General features: G+C 39.0%; 1 protein-coding gene and 1 pseudogene across 6 annotated transcripts in view; one reads left to right on the forward strand and one right to left on the reverse strand.

Annotated features, from left to right (window-relative positions):
• INO80D (INO80 complex subunit D) overlaps positions 1-22,290 on the reverse strand; it is a 55,231-nt gene extending 32,941 nt beyond the window's left edge. Inside the window, exons 1-3 of one of the 6 annotated variants that reach the window (XM_059928525.1) lie at positions 21,901-22,290; positions 4,728-4,820; positions 4,377-4,623 (exon numbers count right to left, since the gene is read on the reverse strand). In XM_059928525.1, coding sequence (XP_059784508.1) covers positions 4,377-4,594 — 218 coding nt within the window. In that variant the 5' untranslated portion in view covers positions 4,595-4,623; positions 4,728-4,820; positions 21,901-22,290. Of the gene's footprint in view, positions 1-4,376; positions 4,624-4,727; positions 4,821-21,059; positions 21,188-21,750; positions 21,840-21,900 lie in introns of those variants that run through there. The other 5 variants (XM_059928527.1, XM_059928526.1, XM_059928529.1 and 2 more) reach the window with 5 other exon arrangements.
• On the forward strand, positions 8,388-24,161 carry LOC132368809 (serine/arginine repetitive matrix protein 1-like; annotated as a pseudogene).
• The last annotated feature ends 220 nt before the right edge of the window (positions 24,162-24,381 follow it).

Raw genomic sequence — 24,381 nt, forward strand, 5'->3', positions numbered from 1 at the left:
TTAAATAACTTGCCCAAAACCACCTATCTGGAAAGTGACAGAGCTGAGACAAACTAAAAATCAAAGCTCGTGTAGCACAGGAAACAATATTTAATATCCTGTGATAAACTACAATGGAAAAGAATATGAAAAAGAATGTGTATATATGTATAACTGAATCACTGTGCTATACAGCAGAAATTAACACAACATTGTAAATCAACTATACTTCAATTAAAAAAATAGGAAAAAATAAAAGTCAAAGCTCATGAAGACTCAATAAGTCTTCAACAATGAGCAGGTTACTTCTGTAATATAAATGCTATTTTAAAAATACTATGAAAAGACAGAATCCTTCTACATAATGAGAAAGTAGAATGCATGTTATTCCAATAAATTTCACTGAAATCCTGTGGAGGCTTCTAACCAGTAGAAAAGCAGTATTTCCTGAACTGGTATACTTCGTGCAGTTCCAAGGTATGTTAACTAGTATGTCATAAAAGCAGTATTCCATGCTTAAATAAATTTGGGAAATGCTGGCTTAAACAGAATTAGATAACAATTTCATCATTTGTTTCTGCTAAACAACCTCTCAGAGCATTTTGTATGATAATGTGCATTATACACCAAGGGTAGAAATCTACCCATATAGCATTGCTTCCCAAACGTACTTAAAATGGCACCTATTTTATTGCAGCATATTTATGATATCTCCATAGAACACAGTTTGGGGAAAAAGGCAATAAAGTAAATAATGTCAATCCCCAAACTCAACGGGCTGCAACAAAAAACTGTTTTAATGACTCTTAAAAACACAGATTCACCAAAAATCAGGACACATGGTTTTGTTGGTTTGTCTTAAAAATAAATCTATCAGAGGCACTCTTTAATTTTAAAGAGAACTATTAAAAAAAAGCTTTCTGGACAGTAAAGAGACGTTACACTGTGTGTGTGCGCGTGCACGCGCGTGTGCCTAGCAGGTTTGAGCTAGGTCCCTTACACACCTTAAACAGAATAGATTCATAAAGCTGCAGCCAACAAGGAAAAGGGTTTCAGGGATAACTGTACTAAGCTTCCCAACAAAAAGTTAATGGTTTTTGTTGTTTTCTATTCATTTTCAAATTAACAAAAGGATTAGTACTATTAGTGGAGAGAAGTGAAGTGGGTTTTTTAAATTTAGAAATCAAACTTTCCTGCTCATTTACATGGGCAGCCTGGACTGGTAAATGAGGCTACTAGGTGCTACATTACCTAACCCAGCAGAGGCGAATCCGCATATACAGTCCTCCTTCAACCCCACCCTCAACTCCCACTCCAGCCACTGTCACACTATCGCAACATTTAGCCTGAACCCTTAAAAACTCTGCCTCTTCTAAAAGGGAAAATTCTTCATAACTAGAATTAGAACAGCTTACTTAGTTATGAACAGCATTTAAAATAATGCAAATATGAATTTCCAGTCTAAAAGAATACAGGGGACTGACTGCAAATGGGTTCTTTCGGGGGGAATGAAAATGTAAAATTAGACTGTGTTGATAGTTGCACACTCCTGTAAATACACTAACAAATACTGAACTGTACACTTCAAATGGGCGACTTGTATGGTATGTGAATTATATCTTAAGTTGTTTTAGAAAAGAATAAATATAGGAAACAAGAAAATTTCTTGGTAAATACGTACCATTAAATAAATATATATATAAAATTATACCAAACTTAAATTTAAAATACCATATAAAATAACCAACTTAATATACCCATTTATCTCTAAGCTATCAAGGCTACAGTAATGGGCCTTAGCTTCCCACTGTATATTAGAAAATGGACTTTTCAATTATACTAGTAGTTCTACCAAACATAACACTATTCTATCCAAAAGACGGAATCCCATAAGTTAGCATTTATAATACACACCAGGTAAGTTACACACCAGATATTATTAAGAAGCTTCCTCTAGCTGACTACCAACCAGATAATTCTGTCAATTAAAAGTCCTTGGGAATTTGTTTTCTAAAATTATACATAAAACCATGTCAAATCCCTAAATGTCCAAGGAGTAACTGCCTTAACAATGATAAAAGCTTATTTTCAAAAGAATATTAATCTTTTCTACATTGTATCATATAGTACAGTTATAACTATTATATTTATACACAGGTTTAAACATATTATTACATGAATTCAACCTGGGTTTCTTGAGGTAAAATAAGAATATTACCTCCTACTAATGTCTACTTTAATCTGTTTTCAAACAACCCTACAACAAGAAAAGTATTCATAGCATTTGTGTTCATATGATCTTGGACCAATTCTGAAAAAAAAAAAATATATAACTTAGCATTTATTAAGCCTAGCTTCTCTTGACACAGCAACACAAAAGTCCTTTCCCTTCTTTTTCTAAAAAAAGAAAATTACTTCAAATATAAAGGTGAAGACGTATGCTTCAGAGAATTAATATTTTGGAGAAATTCAGAGTGACTCTCACTTTACTTCTTGCTGTTAGCTATTAAGATAACACTTGCTTCGACTGAAATGAAAAAAATCCAAGGCTGACAAAAATTGCAACTGTGGGGGCTTCCCTGGTGGCGCAGTGGTTGAGAATCTGCCTGCCAATGCAGGGGACACGGGTTCGAGCCCTGGTCTGGGAAGATCCCACATGCCGCGGAGCAACTAGGCCCGTGAGCCACAATTACTGAGCCTGCGCGTCTGGAGCCTGTGCTCCACAACAAGAGAGGCCGCGATAGTGAGAGGTCCGCGCACCGCGATGAAGAGTGGCCCCCACTTGCCGCAACTAGAGAAAGCCCTCGCACAGAAACGAAGACCCAACGCAGCCATAAATAAATAAATAAAATTTAAAAAAAAAAAAAAAAAAATTGCAACTGTGTGTGATAAACTAAATTTAAGACAAAATTATAGAAATGTGATTATAATGGATCTTGAAGTAAAAAAGTTAATCCAAGTCCATCCATTCTTCAGGTTAGAAAAGGGCAACACTTGCTTCGACTGAAATGAAAAAAATCCAAGGCTGACAAAAATTGCAACTGTGTGTGATAAACTAAATTTAAGACAAAATTATAGAAATGTGATAATAGTGGATCTTGAAGTAAAAAAGTTAATCCAAGTCCATCCATTCTTCAAGTTAGAAAAGGGCAGCAGTAAGAAATTATTTTCAGTCAACTAAAAGCAAATGGACAGACATGCTTAGCCTAATAAATACGTTGGTACCTTTCTCACCTGAGATTAAAATTTTATTCCTTTCCTCACTAAACAGCTGTTTCTAACTTTCAGGTATTGTAATCTGAAGCCTGAAGTGCTCATTAGAAATTCTACGACAGTATTCCCCAACCACCACATTATACTGTACTCATTTTGGTGGGATATATTTATCAACACAAATTATTTATTTCACCCTAAAAGTTTAAAAGTTGCTCACCATGACATATAAAATACATGATTCCTTTTCAACCAATTTATGTAGGTGACATTCGCTTATATATAGGAACAAAAATAAAGGTTGTATATGTATTTTTTAAAGACAGAAGTAAAAAGTTCAAATTTCTACCTAAAGATAACAAGTATTTGAAACTTTTAGGAAAATAAGCATGCATCTCTCTGTAATATCCTACAATGATCAGCATGGTTTCTGGAGAACTGAGAAAAAAGAGACATGAAAAAAAGAGATTACATGTGAAATCATATAAATTTTCCTAAGAATATGAAAGATGAATAATCAGCATAAGACTCCTTTAAAAACACCTCCACATTTCTTTTAACTCAGAAAAATATAAATTCATAATCCTAGTCAAAAAGCCTACTTAACTATGAAAATACAGGTTCTAAATTATAGTAAACATAGTCTATATGGAACCCTTTTTAACCAAAAGAAGTTTGAGAGGAAGTAAATCTGAATGATTCAAGTAATCATTCTTTTGAATAATTCTTTTTCAATAAGTACATACCATTTGCTACCTTTCAAACAAAGATTTAAAAACTCCAAAATTATTATCATTAATTATAACACCTAAGTAGTTCCTATAATTTCTCTCATTTAGGCTGATGAAATTCTAAGTAGAGAAATCACGAAATACTTTCTAAGGCTGCAAACCAAACACATCAGTGCCAAGACTTGAAGCAAAAAAAAATTTTTTTTAAATAATCCTAAAAAGTAAAAAAGAAGAAAACAAACATACTTTTCAAATAATTCCCCAAAGTTACTACTCCATTTCTTAAAAATTGCCATCACTCATCTTTAGAACCATTCTAAAGTTTACTTAGTTAGATTACCCCCAGAACTCAACATTTAAGTTCATCATATCAAAACACAAACAAACAAAAAAACCCAACTTCCAAGCCTACTAATTAATAATCAAAGATTGCTTCCCGCTGTCAGCGCTTACCTGCGGTCCTCTGATTTAGGGATGGGGTTGGTGCAGCGCTGGCTATTATACTTGGCCACATATTCACATTGCTTGAAGGGGGCAGTCTTGTCCTCCAGAACGTGTCTGATACAGAAAGCGTAGCCGTTGAGTCGCCGCTGCTTGCACAGTTTGGGGCTATATGAGCACAAGGGCTTATTGTCAACCTCAGAGAAGTGTATATGTTTCCCTTCATACATCACGTGACTCTATTCCTTGTGAACATCAGCTAAAAGACCACCACAAAAAAAGAAACCCAAATGATAAATCAGAGAGTATAATGCAGATTTAAGTTGAGAATTTCACTGAGGGACTTCTGCCCCACAGCCATACCTGATTTTAAATCTTCTGCACCATAGCAATGATAAGAGAACCCCAAGGATACCACAGTTTGGAATGCTGCAGAATCAAGATGAAGCAGATTGTCTACAAAAATATCAAAAGGCCTAGTTAACAAAGAGAAATAAGCAAAGCTTGCTCATCTGGGAAGGAGAATACTAGGATATCGCCCTTCCTAACAGGATGGATTCTTCATTGTAATCCAACATCCCAATATTGAATTCAAATAATAAGACATATTATAAAATATCCAGTTGCCCTGCCACTCCAAATTGAACTAAATAATTTCTGCTTTGGTTAAGTCTTGTAAATAACTCAAAGCAGCAGGGCTCTTCCACCAAACTAATGTCATAAGGTGGCAAGTCATTTTTTTCACTATTGATGGTTGCATGCTATGCCTATTTTCAGAACCCAGATCTCTTTAAAATGACAATGGAATGAGCTCATAGACCCAAAACTTCCCCCAGAACTTCTACATTTTTTGACATGTTGGCAAAATATTTAGCAGTTTATAACAAATGTTTCTATAAACTACAAAAAAAGAACAAATTCCTGTTTTAAAAAGTCATTTTCTCTCTAATATTCCCCCCTACCTATCCCATCCAGACTGTAAATTTCTTGAGTCCAAAGACTATTCACCACATTTCTACCATTCAGTTGAGTGCTCTGCAGCACACTGTGCTGTAATATAATTATCATGGCTTATAAGTCTTTGGAGGTTTAAGAAGAAAATGGAAGGAAGCAATCACACGATAGTCACTATCTCTCTACACACAAAAGGTCCAGCAGTAACATTTATGTACCATAACACCATATAGTCTGCAATGAAACTGAAACAACTAATCTGTCACATCAGGACATAGGGGGCTGCTGTGGTCTAACCCAGGGATCCCCAACCCCCAGGCCGTGGACCCGTGACGGAACCTGCGGCCCAGCAGGTGGGCAGCCGGGGAGCGAGCGAAGCTGCATCTGCCACTCCCCATCGCTCCCCATCGCCCACACTACCACCTGAACCATCACCCCACCACCCCGCCGGCCGGCAGAAAAACTGTCTTCCACGAAACTGGTCCCTGGTGCCAAACAGGTTGGGGACCACTGGTCTAACCCACTTTCTCCACACTCCAGAAGTCACCCAGACAGCTGATGAACAGCTTAGATACCAGCTGCAGAGAAACTCAAGAAACACTCTCTCATTTCCAAAACTAAATATGAAACTCCTTATACCAGTGAATGACAAGATATATAAACCCTTGAAGAGTCAGAAGATATGTCTGCTCAAGTCTGATTATCTGCCAAGGTAACTACAGTATTCACCTTGAACAAATCATTTAACCTCAGTTTTCTCATCTGTAAAATAGGGATAATATTAGTAGCTATGTTATCAGGTTGCTCTAAGGATCCGATGATACAAAGCACGCAACACACGAAGTACCATGCCTTGTATAAGTTAAGCACTGAACAAATAGAAGTTATTACTCATAAATGTTCTTATTATTACTACATTTTACCTGCTGATGATAAAGGTAGAGAATCTGTATTACCTTTGAGAAGCATTACACTTACTTTAGCAGAAAAAAAAAAAAAATCTGAAACATTAGCCTGGTTAATAAAAATCACATTTATTACTGAGTAAACCTAATCATACATCAATGTAAAACAAAAATAACAGCTTTCCCTTTTCACTTTATCAAGAGGCAAGGAAGAAAAGTTGGACTAAAAATTTTAATTTAGCTGCCCCGAAGGTCTGGATGTTCAGGACAGGAAATTATTTCAAAGCAAACCCATGCAGTTTCATTTTTACACCCTGTCTTTGGCCTGCTCATTCACCTGGCAAACATAAATCTTTCATGAATTAGTCCAAGTAAATCTATATGAACTTCAGGAAATAAATAGGCTGGAAATAAGTGACTGAAAAAAGTAACTGCCATTATGAAAAAAGTAGCCTATATATGTATGAGAATATTTTATAAATCATACGAAGGGTTAACGTTCATTTTTTACTGACATATTCTATCTAGGTGGCATCATATCTATCAAGATTGATGATTCCCCCTTTCTTTCCAATGTTTATGCACCTTTTTTTTTTTCCTATTTGCATTGGCTAGAACTACTGGAACAATGTTAATAATAGCAACCACGGGTACTCCTAACTTTAAATGAGAACTGCTTTGAGTCAATAGCAGCAATAATGCTGACTTCTGTGTCATGTTAAGGAAGTATAAAGAAATTCCTACTTTATTAAGAGTTGTTTCTTTTTTCAAAAAAACTCAGAATTGATGGTTAATTTTTACTGAATTCTTTCCCAGCTTCTAGGGAAATGATCATTTTTCTCTTTTGTACTTATAAAAATACGTACTAAAAATATTTAGTATTTAGTATTTCCTGATACTGTACTCTTCTTACACTCCTGGGATGAAAGCAACTTGGTCATCATGCATTATTCTTCTAATATATGGCTGAGTTACATTTGCTAATATTGAGGATTTCTGATTTTTTTATTTTGAGAATGTCTAGAGTTTTTTTGTGTGCTTTGGCAGAATTAGGTGTTAATATAATATTTTAAAAAACAATTTATAAAAATCTATGTTCCTGAACAGTTAAAAAGCATTGTAGTTATAATGTTACTTAGAAAGTTGCCTGGGCCTACTAGTGTTTTGTGCAGATCAGGTTTTCAAATTTATCTGCATACAATTTAGCAATGTGACCTCTTACATTTAATTTTCTAAATACCTGTGACTCATTCTCGTATTCTGTGTATGTACATACACATACGTGATATTTGTGCTTTCTCCTTTTGTTCATGATTGGGTTCAACAGGAGTTTATCTGTTTAATATTTTTACCAATATCCTCCCCCAAAAAACAAAAAACAAAACAAAAACCTCTTGGATTTATCAGCACCTCCATGTATTTTCTAATTCATCAATTTCTGCTTTTATATTTGTTCATTCTTTCTGCTTACTTTCCCTTTATTTTATTATTTTGTTAACTTCTTGGGCTGAATTCTTTTATTTTCATTCTTTTCTTGCTTAGTAATTTGTTTACATCTATGAATTTTCCTGAGTACTGTTTTAATCATATCCCATAGGTACTAATACACAGAATTCTGATTATCAATACTTTCTATTTGATTTGGATTTTATTTTTTTATTTCTCCTTTGACCCAAGAGTTATTTAATTTTTTCAGATGGTAGAGTTTTATGCTTCCCTTTGTTTTAGTTCTAGTTAAGAATAAGAAGCATTGGGAATTCCCTGGCGGTCCAGTGGTTAGGACTCCGTGTTTCCACTGCCGGGAGCCCAGGTCCAATCCCTGGTCAGGGAATTAAGATCCCACACACACAAAAAAAGAATAAGGAGCATACTGGTATCTGAGTGGTTCTCTGGGCCCAGCAAAGGAACCAAGTTTCCAGAGCTCAGAAGACAAGGGGTAACACCCCAAAATATGGACTTATTTTCCACTCCACCTTCATTGGCCTAGCAGCTGCCAAGAACAAAGGCTGCATCTCCAGATACCTAGCAAACAAACGCAGTACTGCTTCATGAATTGATTGCTTCTCTGAGGTGCCCACAAGTGTATTTGGGGAGAAGCTTCACGAGTAAGTCGAGGAACGGCTGTCTTATGAGACTGGAGAGATTCCACAAAAGAATAGATGTCATGAAGGAGGCAATGGTTCAGGCAGAGAACAGCTGCTGAGATTACAAGGAAGTTGGAGAAACAGAAGAAACACTTGAAGAAGGAAAAGAAACAGCTGGCTGCAACTGCCCTCACATCTTTAGAAAACAGCAGCAGTGTAGAGGAGGAGTGTGAGGAAGGACAAAGGTGTTGAGACCTTGCTGAGAGCCCAGAGAGCTGACTGCAGCACACACCCATCCCCTGGGCAAGTGTGTTCTGTCCTCGGCTGCCTCCCAGGAGTGTAAGACCCCGAATGAAGAAAAAGTAAAAGCCCCAGTAGGCTCCTCAGGAGAATGGAATGGAAGACCCATCTCTTTCTCCAAACCCAAGAAAAAGAAATCAAGGAGAAGCTGGTTAGCAGTGATCTTGAAGAGACAGCTAGCAGTGGAAGCCTTCCCAAGAGGAAGAAATCGTTCCCCAAAGAGGAACCAGTTAGTGACCCTGAAGTCAGAAACGAGAGTGCCCCCAAGAAAAAGAGGAAATTCTCTTCCAAGGAGCAGCCACTCAGCAGTGGACCTTTAGAGTCTGCTGGCAGCAAGAACAGCAGCTCTAAGGAAAAGTTCTAAAAGCTATCCCAGGAAGATCAGAATGGACACTTCACTGGTGGGGCATAACCCACGGAGTATTTCTCAACCCATCCCCTATATCCTAATAAAAACAAATTCACAAGGAAAAAAGAAAAAGAAGGAGCATTATCTGCATATATCTCTATTTTGGATTTGACTGAGTTTTTATTTGGGGACTAACAGATATTCCTGGGAAAGAGTATTCATTGTTTCCAGGGTATGCTGTTAGTTGTATCATATATCATGCTATTAACATTCACTATGATATTACTTATTTCGTTTGCTTTCTCTATCTACCAAGAGCTGGAAGAGATGAATCAAAATCTCCTACTATCATCTTATTTGTTTCTCCTTGTATTTATTTTACAAATTTTAAAGCTGTATTATTTGATACAGAGATTCATGACCACTAGACTGTCACTCTTTATCCATTAGGAAATGCAACTCAATTGATGCTTTTTGTCTTGAATTCAACCTTGTCTGACACTAATACCTGGACTCCATATTTTGGATTTGAACTTGCTGGTTAAGTCTTTGCCCATCATTTTACTCTCAGGTTTTCTGAGGCACTGTTTTAGATCACAGGTTAGCAAACACTGGCTTATAAGACAAATTTGGCCCATTGCCTGTTTTTGTAAATAAAGTTGTATTGGAAGGCTGTTCTGTTCATTCATTTACATGTTGTATATGACTGCTTTCACGCTGTAACAGTAGAACTAGTAGTTGTACCACAAAGCCTAAAATATTTACTAAATTATTATTTGTTGGTCCCTTTTTTAGATGCATCTCTTAACAGGTTTGATTTTTTTGCACCAATCTGAGTCATTTTCTTTTAGTAAATGGGTTCATCCAATTAATAATTTTGTATTTACTTACATGACAAATGTTTCATCTTAATTTTATTACCTCATTTTTTGTATTGTTTTTAGCTTTCAATTCTATCTTATTACATATTTCATTATATAGTCTATTTTCTTGGAAGATTTATAGTCTGCGTCCTTTAAATAACATTTCTTTACTCCAAACTAAGAAAATTAGTATATTTAGCATTATTGTGATTAATCTCATGTTATGAATGAGAAAAATTTCCGTTTTTGTTAACTACCTACCCATTCCAACTCAGTATTTCTTCCTTAGATTATTATTTTTACATTGCTATAGCTTATGACATTTGAACGTTTGTCCTACATTTAAAATTATTCGATGCTAATCATTAATCTTTTAACTTTGTTTTCAATTCATCTCTTGATTCAATAGTTCATAAAATAGTTACCTCCCTTTTCCACATTCCCCACCAAGGACTGACTTATGGAAAATAAGCCATGGCTTTTGTTTAAAAATATATGTCAACTGAAATTATACTTAAACTATAGCTTGCCTGGACGTAAGTCTTGGATCATATATTTTTTTTGTCTATTGACTTTGTATAATTTTTTTCCATGTCTCCTAGAATGTAAAAGCCTGAGGCCAGCCTCTTTTATAGGAGGTTTGATTTTTTTTCCCCCCACTTTAACCTAACAATAAAAGTCTTTATGGGAATTCCCTGGCGATCCAGTGGTTAGGACTCAGCACTCTCACTGCCAGGGCCAGGGTTCAATCCCTGGTCGGGGAATTAAGATCCCATAAGCCACGTGGTGTGGCCAAAAATTTTAAAAATTAAAAAAAAAAAAGTCTCTATATTTAAATACTAGAAACCATTCTAGAATTTCAATTCGTCTTTTATTGTGGGAAACTCTTCCTTAGTATCTTGAATTTTTTTTTCTACTTCATTTATTCTATTGTATTCTTCAGGGGTACCAATTATTGGTATGCTAGATTTACTGTCTTCCATATCTGTCTCCGTCTCTAGTCTTTATTTTTACTTTCTCCATTTTGGATTGCTCAAATTTCTCAAGCTCACCTCCATTATCATCAGCTATAGTGTATATGTGCTGCTTTGAAAGTGACCTTCATTTCTACAATGACTATATTTTCCTCTTTTATTTCATACCCTGGTTCCATGAGCTCACTCTTATATCTTATTTATTTCTTGAGCTTTTGTATCTCATCTTTAAACTCCTGTTTCAGAGGAGCCATGTCTCACCCCCAACTCTGCACACCACCTCCCAGCATAAGGAACTATTTATTCATAATTTTCACTTTCTCTGTTCTTTCTGAAAATGATCAACTCCAACACTCTTCCCTTAAGGCTTGACTCAATGTTGGATTAGTCTCCCCAACTCACAGTGGCCCACATGGCATAGATTAGGGGATGATAATTTAGGCTTTATTTCTCTTCAGTTGACCAGATCAGCAGCTATATGCTGCATGCTTCCAGTTTCTCCTCTACTCTCAACTTCTTGCAAAAATAGTACGACTCTACGGTTTGTTATTCAACCCCACCTCTCCTGACACTCAGGGAGCACAATGTATATACCAACTTTGACATTCCTAGTAGGGGGATCACTAGTTTCGTCCTCATGGTGTGTCACCTACTTGGGAGGAAGCTGCTCCCCCCACTTTGCCTGAGTTCTACAGAGGAAATCATCCTCTCCTTGCATCCTCTCTTGCCCTGGTTCCATTCCCACTGCACTTAAATAGCACTAATTCATATATTCTGATTATAAGGTTTTTTTAGCTATCAAAGGTTGAGTTTTTCTTCTGTTTCTCATTCTCCTTATTCTTTTCAGTTGGTTTAGAGAACAGAGATGTCAGTATTCTGACATCATTAACCAGAAGTATCTTTTAAAATTCTGTACAGTAAAATGTACCAAAATAAAATCAAAATCATAAAACAAATTATCTAATTTTTACAACAAACATATTCCTTATGTTATTTTCTGTTTATTTTAAAGAATCAACATGTTATTAAAGAAGTTACTAAACTTGATTCATTTTCACTATGTCAGATCCATGTGATTCTAGCTTTAATGACAAGTATTTATTTATTAAACACTGATGGCAAGTCCATCATTTTTGGAGAAGCTATAGAGGATACTAATAGTAAAAGACATAATTTTTTCCCTGAAAAGATTATAATCTATGCAATGAGATGCACTCAAAAGAAAGGAAGTGAATAACTGGAGGACTTCACCCAGAGCTCTGAGCACCCAGGCGCCTCTGGTCTCACTAAGCCCAAGGACAGGTCCTCTGTCCAGAGCAATGGATGTCTTCCTCTTTGTGCCCCCTCCTCCGGCCAGCCCTAGCCTCAGAACACAGCTCAGTTGTCACCACATGCAGATTCCCAAAGGCTGAGTTAGTTACATGCTCCTCTGAGGTACTCTGTGCATTTCCCTGTTTTAACCCTTATCACATTCTACTTTAATTGCCTGTTCTTCCGTTGTCTTCCCTCTTAGGAAATAAGCTCCTAGAGGGATAAACAGTTTTCTGTTCATTATATCCCAGAGCTTAGCATAGTATCCAGAAGTTAATAGCTGCTCAATAAGTACATGCTGCCTACATAAATAGCTTCTGTGTAGTACCTCAATTCTAGGTTGTCTACCCAAAACAGGTTACTAGATTCACCCACCAATCATCAAGTAATTTTAAAAAAATCACTAAGTTGGTATTTCAGACAGTCTACACAATAATTTCTAATAGTCATAGCCATATACCAAGAGAAAGTATAATTTAGAAGCTTTAAATTTTTTGAATATTGCAGTGCATCTGAGGTAACACCAAACATTTCATCAAATAGATTTACATAACTTGCTACCCAATGTCTATTTGGCAAATAATGTTTTTTAAAACAATGTAAGAATGAATTAAAATCTACCTATTCAACTTCCTCCTAACTCTAAGAATTCATTAATCTATCCAACTGCCCTCTTTCAGCATTTGCCACAAGGTGCCAAAGCTCTTGCTAACGATCTCTATGCCATTACAAATAGATGTTTAATTGCAACATCTTATAAACAACTTCTCTTCAACCTTAGTTTTTTTTACATCTACCTGTGATTATTTTTTTCTATTAATATTTCTTTGATTTTTAACGTTTTAAAGTCCTACTAAAAGCCAACCTTCCATCTCCTTTTTGAACAATCACCTACCTGTTCTCCATTTTCAAATCCCTCTTTTAAAAGGCCAATTCAGGGACTTCGCTGGTGGCGCAGTGATCAAGAATCGGCCTGCCAAAGCAGGGGACACAGGTTCGATCCCTGGTCCAGGAAGATCCCACATGCCGCGGAGCAACTAAGCCCGTGTCCCACAACTACTGAGCCTGTGCTCTGGAGCCCGAGCGCCACAACTACTAAAGCCCGCACGCCCTAGAGCAACTACTGAGCCCGAGTGCCTAGAGCCTGTGCTCGGCAACAAGGGAAGCCACCGCAGTGAGAAGCCTGTGCACAACAAAGAGTATCGCTGCTCGGCGCAACTAGAGAAAGCTTGCGCATAGCAACAAAGACCCAATGCAGCCAAAAATAAATTAATAAAAAAAATTTTTTAAGCCCAATTTAATCTTTATACTTATATTTTCAATTCCCTAATGTATTCAAACTCACTTTATATACCATAAAAGGAAAGAATGTTGGGGGACAATGGCCCTCTGCTTTGAAATCTAACTTCCTTCTTAATGGGTATTATTTAATATCAAAACCACTTTGTCTATAGGGACTTCCCTGGCAGTCCAGTGGTTAAGACTCTGCACTCCCAATGCAGGGGGCACTGGTTCGACCCCTGGCCGGAGAACTAAGATCCTGCATGTTGCACGGCACGGCCAAAAAAAAAAAAAAAATCACTTTGTCTATAAACTGGAAACAACTATTCATCTGGTCTTCTCTACATTAACAGGTTTTTCCTTTTAAATTAAAGAAGAAATCATCACAAAAGCGCTAAGGTAGATCTCAGGGGAAGAAAAAATAACTATATATTTTTCATCTTTTACATCTAGCCTTCCACCACTGAAGTTCTTTACCCCTACTTCACCAAAGGTGAAGTTCACATGGCCTTCACTCATTGACATTCATTGTAAGATAAAATAAGAGAGGAAACATATAATGTATAAAGTCCACATGATCTTGGTCAAATGTTTTATAGACCCTAATATTTAAATACAATCCCAATGACTAATCCATTTAGAACTATACCTAAGCTCTACCTTTTAATACACAATGAATATCACTAAAAAAAAAATCCTAACCAGACTAAATTTATCACAGCTATAGTACATCCTATATTCAGCTGTGGAAATAGCTTCTTTAGAATTAGAATACAAACAGATCTATGCTCCCTTAAAGAACAGAATTAAGGTAATTAAGCACTTAAAAGCAGCAGTAGAATATACACCCTTATTAATTATTACCAAAAATAACTATTACTGAGAATAGACTCACAGAAAGAATATTTTCACAGCAAACATATCCATATACTGAAATTCAAGAGAAGGAAATACGGGTAGGTGTAAAAAAAAAAAAAATCCTCCTTGATATTACATGCTGAGTTTAATGAAAAATAAATTCCTTTCCATAGTTTCTTTCTTCTTGCAAATACGGAGGAATAAGACATTAGCAGGGAGAAAAGTAAGAAAGGTAAGCTTTTAACAAAAGCAACCTACAGCCCTTTCGGTCTTCCAAGAGCAACCATAAACCAATTTGCAAAACTTTGAACATTATTCTCTTTGGGACTGCTACTGTATCACCTCCATGTGGAATCTCTGCATGTCATTACTGTTCTTTTGAGTCTCGAGTTTCAGAAGCACGTTCATTTCACTGCCACAGCATTTTCCCCTAATTGCCATCTGTAATTTTATATTCTACCCCCTTTTTAGAGTCTGGACCTACAACATACCTTACAATTTTTTCTAATCCAACATGAACCTAAATTCTCAGAATGTTAGTTTTCTAATATATTTAATACAAACGAAAAGAAGTTTTACTTATCCCAGATCATATAAAGTCTTAAAAAGCGTGTCCCCCCTACTTTAAGCTTTTTTTGAAATGAATTTTAATTCAACTTCATGGAGCATAAAAATGTGATACTAAACAGATTATTATTATTATTGATTTTTTAAAAAACCAGCAATATCCCACATATCAATTTGAAAAGTAGTAAAATTAGACTCAGAAATGATAAAAATCTATCAACTGATGTGATTCAAAGAGAAAGATCGTGAGAAAAAACTGCCTATCACCCCAAAATATAAACAATATTCAACATAAAGTTCAAACTAGAATATTTAAAAATAAATTGCTTATTGAATGTCTATTATGTGCCAAACACTGTGCTCAAACAGCACTGTACAAATAAGTTTGCATTGTGAATTTTAATTAAAATGGCCTTTAGGCTAGTCGAGTTCTTTACCTAATTTATTAGAAAGGTAAGGCTAGCTCATGCAGCAGTTGAGAGCACTTACTGGCTTTAGTGGGTATCAGAGATGGTGCTTCAATCTGGCTCTGCTAATTACTGGGTGTTTGACCTTGGGCAAGTTATTTAGGTTTCAGTTTTCTCAGTTGTAAAGAAAGGATTACAATAGTATGTACCTCATCCAGTCACTTAGGAGAATTAAATTAGGTATTTCATGTGCATGGTACCTAGCACATACTAATCACTTAATGCTAAGTACTATTAGAAACAGTAAGTAGTAGTTTATTGGTATTATTTTACTCAAAGATCTGCAGGGCTGAAATGCAGTCTCCAGCTGCTGCTCGTTTTCTGAATGGTACAACGTAATTCTCGGTTAAGTCAGGCCCTCCCACCTTCTTGAGGCTAGGGTAACAGAATCCACTGAGAACTGTTTTCTATAATCCATATTAAAAATCTAATATTAAAAATATCTTCTCCATTCTACAGAACATCTATATTCCTGGTGTTCTGGTGTTCTTAGGATGACAATACTAGCAGAATGAGCAGTGTTTCATTGGGTTACAGCATTTATTAGCTCCGGTTAACAATCCTTTACAACAAATGCTTTCTGAGTTTCTATCCATGCCACAGTCACTCTCAATTGTTACAGAAACCCTATACTGCAGGACAAGACGAAAGAAAAATCAAGCTGTAGTTCTAGTCCTCAAAGTTCTTTTGTTCTAAGAATCTGAAACCAATGGCCTCTTTGTTGCTAAATTCCAGGTACACCTTTCCATCCTTATCTCACTTGACCTCTCTGCTGGCACCTGACACTTTCTCTTTCTTGAAAACTCTCTTTCTGGCCGCTCAGTTAAAGCTTCTCTTGAACCCACACTTAAATGTCAATGTTCCCCAAGATTCTCTTAATCTTGTTTTATAGGGATCCAAGATGAAATGCCTACATGGGCCACAGGGGTGGGCCATGGCCAGACTTTGGCAAACTTTGCTTATCTAAAGGCAGCAGACTCAAACCAGTTCCAACAAGTTGTTGCGATTAAAACACACGGGCGAGCGTGGACCCAAGGTTTCCAGATCTTCCAATTTTTCAAAGAAGACAAAAATCCAAATTTTCCCACAAAATCTTTTCCATGTCAGCAGCTCATTTAAACTGTTGAAATACAAGATGCGTGACCTTGAGCAAGTTATTTTACAAATCTGTTTCCTCATCTATAAAGTGTCAGTGATAAAGTCACACACAAACAAAGAGTGAATGTCAAACAAAACATTTTTACAGGCTTTCATTTTAATGTCTGCTCTACATCTACCCCAAGACTAGACTATCCCAGGTTTCAAGCAAATGTATAAAACTGTGAATATGCATAAATGCATTTTACTGGATAAGGGGCCAGAAAGTTCATCAGATTCCCAAAAAAGACTAAGAACCACTGACTAAACCAAATTTTTCTAATTCTACAACTTCAGCTGTTACCTATACGAGGATGGTTCCCAAATCTACATCCGGTCAACCTATGAAGACCACTTTTACCTCCGTAACAGCCTCTCCACTGACCTCTCCATCTCCACTGCCACCTCGTGAGTCCAAACCTTCAATCTCTTCTCAGCAGCTGTCTCACTTGCCCTCCTTTGTTCCACTTTTTGTACGATTCAAATCTTCTAAAATGCAAATAATTTATTTAGCCAAAGGCCTACATAAATGTAAAATGAATCCAAATCCCTTGGCCTAAGTACAAACTCCTTAGGACCTGGTCAGGCTGACCACTCCCTCTCCCATTATAGATTCCTACTCCCCCAATTCCTACAATTTGCAATACAGAATACTCCTTTGTCCTTAGGCATTTATTAGTACTTGCAGGTCCCACCTCCTGGAATGCCTTTCTAACTCCTCCCATTCGCTCAGGGCAGAAATCCCCCCCTGGAAAATGCTAACTGCTTGCCCCTAGGCCAGAATAAGTAGGTTTCCTTCCTGCAGGCTAAACTATCCCTCACCATTCAAAGATGTAAATGTCAGCTTTATTTTTCTTCTGCACTAGACTGAAAACTCCTCAAGGGCAGACAATGTGTCTTTTTATTACAAGGCCCAGGGCTACCACTAAAGAAGCTAATCTGTTAAATGAATGAAACAGCACTGGCTTCAGCAAATCCTACCATCACCTCAGATAAACATCCTACCCTCCCAAGGTGAGCCTACCAAGCCACAGACTACTCAGCCCTTCAAAGCCACGCAACACACACAGCTGCAGGCAGATAACTTCAAGAGTTTAAAAGGAGCTAGAAGTAAACCCACCTTCTTTGCCCACTGGTGTACTTACCACTCCTTTACATTTACCAACTCACAGAGTTCAACGACAGAGACTAGGCTAACATCAAGCTACTGAAACTTTCTGTGAATATACTGCTGATTTTTTACTGGCACAAAAATATTTATTTGCCCCATGAAAGTAATTATTATATTGTATCTGTACTCAAATACTTATTAGTATTAATATATGCTGAGTCAAGCACTCATTCACGTTGAAAAATTCGCATCGAGAATATTAAAAAATCTTTAAAGGAAAATATTGTATAAAGGTCACACACCAGGCACCACTCTAAAGGCTTTATGTGCAATTCCTCATTTAATCATCACAGCAACCCTATGAAAAAGGTGTTATTATCACCCCCTTTCACAGATGAATAAACTGAGACTTAATGAGAGTAAGTAATTTATCCAAGTTACATAGGTAGGATTCAAAGCCAATTTGTCTCCACAGCCCAAGCTTTTAAGCAATACAAAACTATACAACATTGTTAAATGGAAGATCCTGAAATTATGCGGTACGTACATACAACCACAAAATAGGGAAAAACACACACACACAACAAAATGTTAACAATGGTTATCTCCTGAATGGGATGAATATGAGCAAATATTACCTTTAGTCAGAAAAAAAGCAAACAAACAAGAGAAATAGTACAGACGGTGCTAATAGAAAAGTAGAGTGGGCTAGGGGAATTAAGAGCCAAGCACATGGGCTATCTCATCTAATCTTTACATCATTACATCAAAAAAAAGTTATTTCCATTTTATAGATAAAGACTGAGGAACCTGCCCAGTGGAAGAACTGGGATCAGAACCCAAGGCCCAGCCCAAATACGGCTGACTGCAGGATACTATGCTACAAATAAAATGCAACCAAAAAGCTGTCTTAAAACCAAGTCACATTCTGGGAGAGAATCAGAACCAAGTAGTCTGGCATCTTAAGTGCAAGGAGGGGAAAAAAGAAAGACCTAAGGTTTTCATTTTAAGCTGATCAAAAGTAACTCTGCAAGTGTCCCCAAAAAGCCAGGACCAGCCATTACAGTTGGGGTTCTGGAACAATCTCATACCTAAAGGAAGTGGGGAGGAGACTCCACTGCTGTTTGTTTTGCAAAGGACAGAGTCACATTAGCATAAGTTAAATGGACTTGGATGGGACACCATTGTATATGCAGTGGAGTATCTCCTTTGGGGACAATTTGCTGCCTCCACCCCAGTCTCACCAATTCATCCATTGTTTACAAGTTACCAGGTGTGTGTGGGGAGACACGGAGTGCTACCCGTCTCAGAATATTGCTGTTAACTGTATTCACATACAAATACCTCTCATTATCAATAACTACTGTTCCAAAGCTGGATAGTGAGAGCTACTAACGCTGGGGAAACATTTCAGGTAAGAATGAATGGATCAGCAATTTTTTTTGAAATGACATGTTTAATTTTGGGTGCTCTGACTTGGAAATTTTTAAAGCCATCTAAACTATAATTTCATTTCTCTAAAAATAGTACTAACATTACTCACTGAGAAAAATGGTTGGGGTAGGGTATACAAATTTCCTTACACAATCTTGGAGGAAAGAAAACTATTACTTCAGACTTATAAATGAAAATTAAACATCTGTTTTTGAAACTAAATATTCAATAGTGAAAAAGTATATTACCTTAGCAACTTAAAATTCATTCAATATTTGCCTTGAAAGTCTTTTCTTAGTTTCAAATACAATGTATTTGAAACACACCATTCCTTTAAAAATAAAGTAGCCCATGGGGTGATTAGTTTAGGAAAGATGTGGAGGCCGGGGGAGTTCAAAACTTTTGGGATTTGTTCATATACAGATTTTGAAAGTCTGGGAATATGACGCCAACAATATACCTTAAAAATATCAAATTATGAGGCAAAGAGAATTTTTAAACCTTAAAATGTCCTAAGAGACTCATAGACTGATTTCTTCCATCCAATATGCTCCAAAAATAAGGACAAGCTATAACAGAAGTAATAATTTTGGGTACACAGTATACGAAAACATCGAAATCAATAAGCAATTTCAATTAATCAATAAAGTTAAACAACCATTAAATGTAATTTGCATTTTTGTAAGAAATCCATACAATCTCAAATATCAAGCCTTTCTTAAGTAAAATACTAAATGGCTGGATGGCTGTCATTGTGGAGAAACAGAAGTTTTATTTTAGGCAGACAAAAGGAAAAGAAGACACACTTAGTAAGAATCACAGAAGGAATCTCACTTCCACGCCTAACTGAAGTCAGCGCTGACCAAGTCCTGGGTTACCCCTTGCCCTCTGCAAGTACCACCTTGTCCCTGGGTAACAGTGCTATGGGGGGTGGGGGGGGTTGAGCGGTCAGAATGTGGAACACCTCTGCCAGCCACCTCCAGCCTGCTACCAGGCAGGACACACATACCTACACACAACCTCCTGTCCTAGGTCTGCTAAAAAAAAAGCTGGGAAGAAAAGAGCGAATGAAAGAGGAAAAAATCACCTCTCCAAACATGCCCACGCCGGGGGCTGGGAGTGGGGGGCAGGGCACATTAACATTTCGACTTCCACACTAAAGAACACCAGGAGGTTAAGTGTAGCCACAGGAAACATCCCATCCCCGAAAACCAGGAAATCTAGATTTGGAAATCTAAGTTTTCGATTTTTTTTTTTTTTAACTTTCAAAACTCACGGCACCAAAATATAGCTAAAATTGGATCCGTTTAAACATAGAAAAAAAAAAAAAAAACAACCCATACCCAAACCACACCGTGTCAGCTATGTTCAGTTCCCCGAGGACTCTTCCACAGACCCTTTTGAGTTGTGGCAATAACAAGTTTCCCTAAAATGCCCATTTTTCTAGTTCTAGGGTCGAACCTAAGAGTATCACAGAAATCCAAATAGTTGTTATCAGAATAAATAAACGACTGATCCTTAAACTGCAGACTTTGTTTCAAGAGCTGCCCTGCCCACCTCCACTCCCTCCTCATTCTTAATGCTTCCCAGCAGGGTCCGTCCTGAGAACCTGGGTCTCCCTCTTGGGTCCCGTCCCCGCGCTTGTTTTCCCGGACATTGACCAAATAGGACAGGAAACTCCTCCATCTGGGGGCTGCTCGAGACATCCAGCCCCCTCGCACTGACAGGCTCCTCACCGCTCCCTACCTCTTTCCCTCAGCAAGGCTGTCCAGAAAAGGGGGCTCGAGACCCAAAGGAGCCCGGGATGGGAGGAGGGTGGGTGCTCAATCTGAACCTAACACCCCTGGTTTCCGGGGTGAGGGCTAAAAAAGCGATTAGGAAAGCCTGCCCCGTAGAAATACCACCTGAATTTACCTCCTCCCTTCCCACTGCAACAAGCCCAGTCACTAACTAATAAGCTAAGACAAATCCCTGGAAAACTTTTGCAAACGGGCCGAGAGGGCCCTCTCCCCAGCCGGGGGGCTCCCGGGGAAGGGGCTGGAGTCTACAGCCCTGGAAGGGCTCGCCGGGGAGCGGGCGAGGGGTGCAGGGGCGGAGTACCTTCCACGGACAGGAACTGGCAAAGAGTTTCAAAATAGCCGAGTGCTCTCCCCCACGCCCTCGGGGGTCGCGAGCGCTAGGACCGGGGCTCCCCGAAAGGAGACCAGCCCCCAATTCGGGCCTAAAAGGAAACTTTCCGGGCCGCGGCTGCACCTGACTCCTCACCACCCCTCCACCCCACCCCACGCCCGCCAGGCCGCCCGCCCCGCCCCGGCCTGGCCGCCCGGAGCGCAGAGGAGGGGGAGAAATAAATTCAACTATTACCGGAATCGGGGGTGGGGGGCGTCGGCGAGAGACCGGGGGAGGGGGCGGCTGGGCGGCCATTCCCCGCTCCTAGGCCCTGACGCCCCGGTCCCGGCCGCCCGGGCCTGCCGCCCCGCGGGGGAGCCTTCCGGGGCCCCGCGCAAGATTCGGCCCAGCAGCGCCGCCGTCCCGCCCGGAGGCCCCGGGGGACCCGAAGGGGCGCGGGGAGGCCCAGGGTGCGGGGGCAGGGCGCGGCTGCCTCGGCGCCCGCCGGCCCGAGGCCTAACCGGCGCCCCCCCCACCCCACCCCGGCCCGCGCAGGCCGCGCCGCTCGCCCCGCTCCGGCCCCGGCTGCACCCCCGCCCGGCGGCCCGCCGTCGTCAACCGTGGGCGCCCCCCAGGCCCCCGAGTCCCCAGCCCCCGCCACCCCGGCGCCGGCCCCTCTCACCCTTTCATTCTCTGCCCGGGGCCTGGCGCGGGCCGGCGAATCCCCGGCCTCACGTAAGCGCGCTCGCCGCCCGCCCTGCCTGCGCGGCCCAGCCCGCCGCCCTACGGGAGCCCGGGGATGTGGGCCGGGCCTGGGGCCGCCTCTGCTTACCTTTCAGCTGGTTTTTTTTTTTTCTCCTTCCCCCCTTTTCCCTCGGCTGGTCTGACAGATCAGAGTGAGAGGCGCTGGCAATGGACTAGGAAGCTCGGCCGCCGCTGCTACTGCTCCCCCCTGGGCTCCGGCGAGAGCCTTTCCCTGTCAAGCAAGAGGGGTGAGGATCATATTTTTATTTTGGAAACTAAAAAGTGCTCCCAGGGTCGGTGATTATTAAGGGGAAATCCCTGAATATACTCTCCAGCCAAGAAGGCAGGGCTGCCGGAGCTGCACAAGAAGAGGCAGCAGCCTCCTACAGCACCACTACAGGCACTGCGAGGACATAACACCAGAGAGCCGCTCCTCTGCCCTCCGAAACGACAACTTTCCTACCATCTTGGAGGCAGAGGAAAGGGGGGCCGGGGGGAAAAGTGCACCCGCTCCCGATAAAGTACAAATTTCGACTTCTCATCTCTGGAAAAAAGTCCACACCGGCCGTCTACACCGGCGCCTGGGGGAAAAAGCGGGGAAGAAACTGGGGGTGCTTGAGAAACGTTTGCATTTGCACCAGGGGGAAAAATGTTTCTGCATCTTCTGATGGCAAGAAATCTTTACAAGACACAGGTTTTCCGGTGATTATTGTTTTCTGTTTTCTGTTTAATTTTTTCCATGTTCGTGAGAGTGGTGTTTGAATTTTTTTTCAGGCTAATAATTTTTTTTTCCGTTACAGATCTAAGTTCTGGGTCTGGTGGTCAGTTTATAAATTTGGACTTCAAGAGACTTCCTAGCCACTTTACTTGTCTACTTATTTATACGTTTTTGTATTGATATACAGAGAGATTTATATGTTTCCTTATAGATAAAAATTTGTGTTATATAGTCCCCTCCAAACTGAGATTGCTGGAAGACAGTTGTAAAGGGATGTCTTTTGTCTCCTTTTCTCAAAGCAATGTAAATAAAACGTATTGATTGTCCAGAAGGGTAAGATACAGTTGTTTATTTTTCACAGTGCAAATTAAGGCAGAGATCACTGGGGGCATAAATACAACATAAGTATAACTGACCACCTTTATAGAAATAATCCTAATGCTGTTATGGTCTGCCCATGAAGAAATGTTACTGTACCACTGAAAACAGATTTTAAAGACAGCTTTAGATTTTCTCTGAGTACAATTGCTTATTTAGAAGTATGTACAGGCATTTAATTTTTATTTTAATTTAGATCCTTTAAGGTTTAGATCTTTGGTGCGTTACACATGTTGCTGTCCACTTTCTGTGTCACAGAATTGAGAAATGTGTCTATTGTTGTTAGAGTTGAAATGTTCAGAATTTCTAATGTGCTGCCAAACTGTGTGAAGTGCTTTTAATATACTGCAATGGATGTCATGAATCTACTTTTTTCCAATAAGCAAAGCTTAGTAGATAGATGGGAACAAAGTCACACAGTGCAGAGCTAACACAGAGGTGAGGGAGAGAAGGGTGCTACCCACTTGCAACAATTCCCATAGAACTCTTACTGGAGAAGAACAAATTGCAGAGAGATTTTTGCTGTTTTTATGAAGAAAAAGAAGAATACTAGAAAATGAACAAAAGGTCTTTATGTATGTTCTACAGGGAATGATGAATCTTGTACGAAGAGTTATTTTTCTGACGCAGGTTGGCTGACATAGTGGGAATGAATTTGTAATAGTAGTGCCTTGCATCAGTAGAATATTTTTAATTGGGGTATAGTTACTTTACATTGTTGTGTTTCTGCTGTACAGTGAAGTGAATCAGCTATGTGTATACATATATCCCCTCTTTTTTGGCTTTCCTTCCCATTTAGGTCACCACAGAGCATTGAGTAGAGTTCCCTGTGCTATACAGCAGGTTCTCATTAGTTATCTATTTTATACATATTAGTGTATATATGTCAATCCCAATCTTCCAGTTCATCCCACCCACCCACCCCCCTTACCCCTTTGGTGTCCATACGTTTGTTCTCTATGTCTTTGTCTCTATTTCTGCCTTGCAAACAGGTTCGTCTGTACCATTTTTCTAGATTCCACATGTATGCGTTAATATACGATATTTGTTTTCCTCTTTCGACTTACTTCACTCTGTATGACAGTCTCTAGGTCCATCCAGGTCTCTACAAATGACCCAATTTAGTTCCTTTTTATGGCTGAGTAATATTCCATTGTATGTATATACTACATCTTCTTTATCCATTCATCTGTCAATGGACTCAGTAGAATATTTAATTTGTTTCATTTAAAATTTATTACAAAGCATTTAGAAATAACTGATGACTCACTTTAAAGTGTTTATTTTTTGAGCTTCCAAATTTAGAAATTCCCATAATGTTAAAATGAGTTCAGATATTGCATGTAACAGATATTTATTATTTTCATGCTGACCCCCATCTTTATCATCTATATTTGAATACAGTACCTGAATAGTCTTGGTTTTCTTTTGCAGTTTTTTTCCCTTACTCTTTGCTAGAAAAATCTAAAGTAA

The sequence above is a fragment of the Balaenoptera ricei genome, chromosome 7, assembly GCF_028023285.1.
Source record: "Balaenoptera ricei isolate mBalRic1 chromosome 7, mBalRic1.hap2, whole genome shotgun sequence".
Lineage (NCBI taxonomy): Eukaryota > Metazoa > Chordata > Mammalia > Artiodactyla > Balaenopteridae > Balaenoptera > Balaenoptera ricei.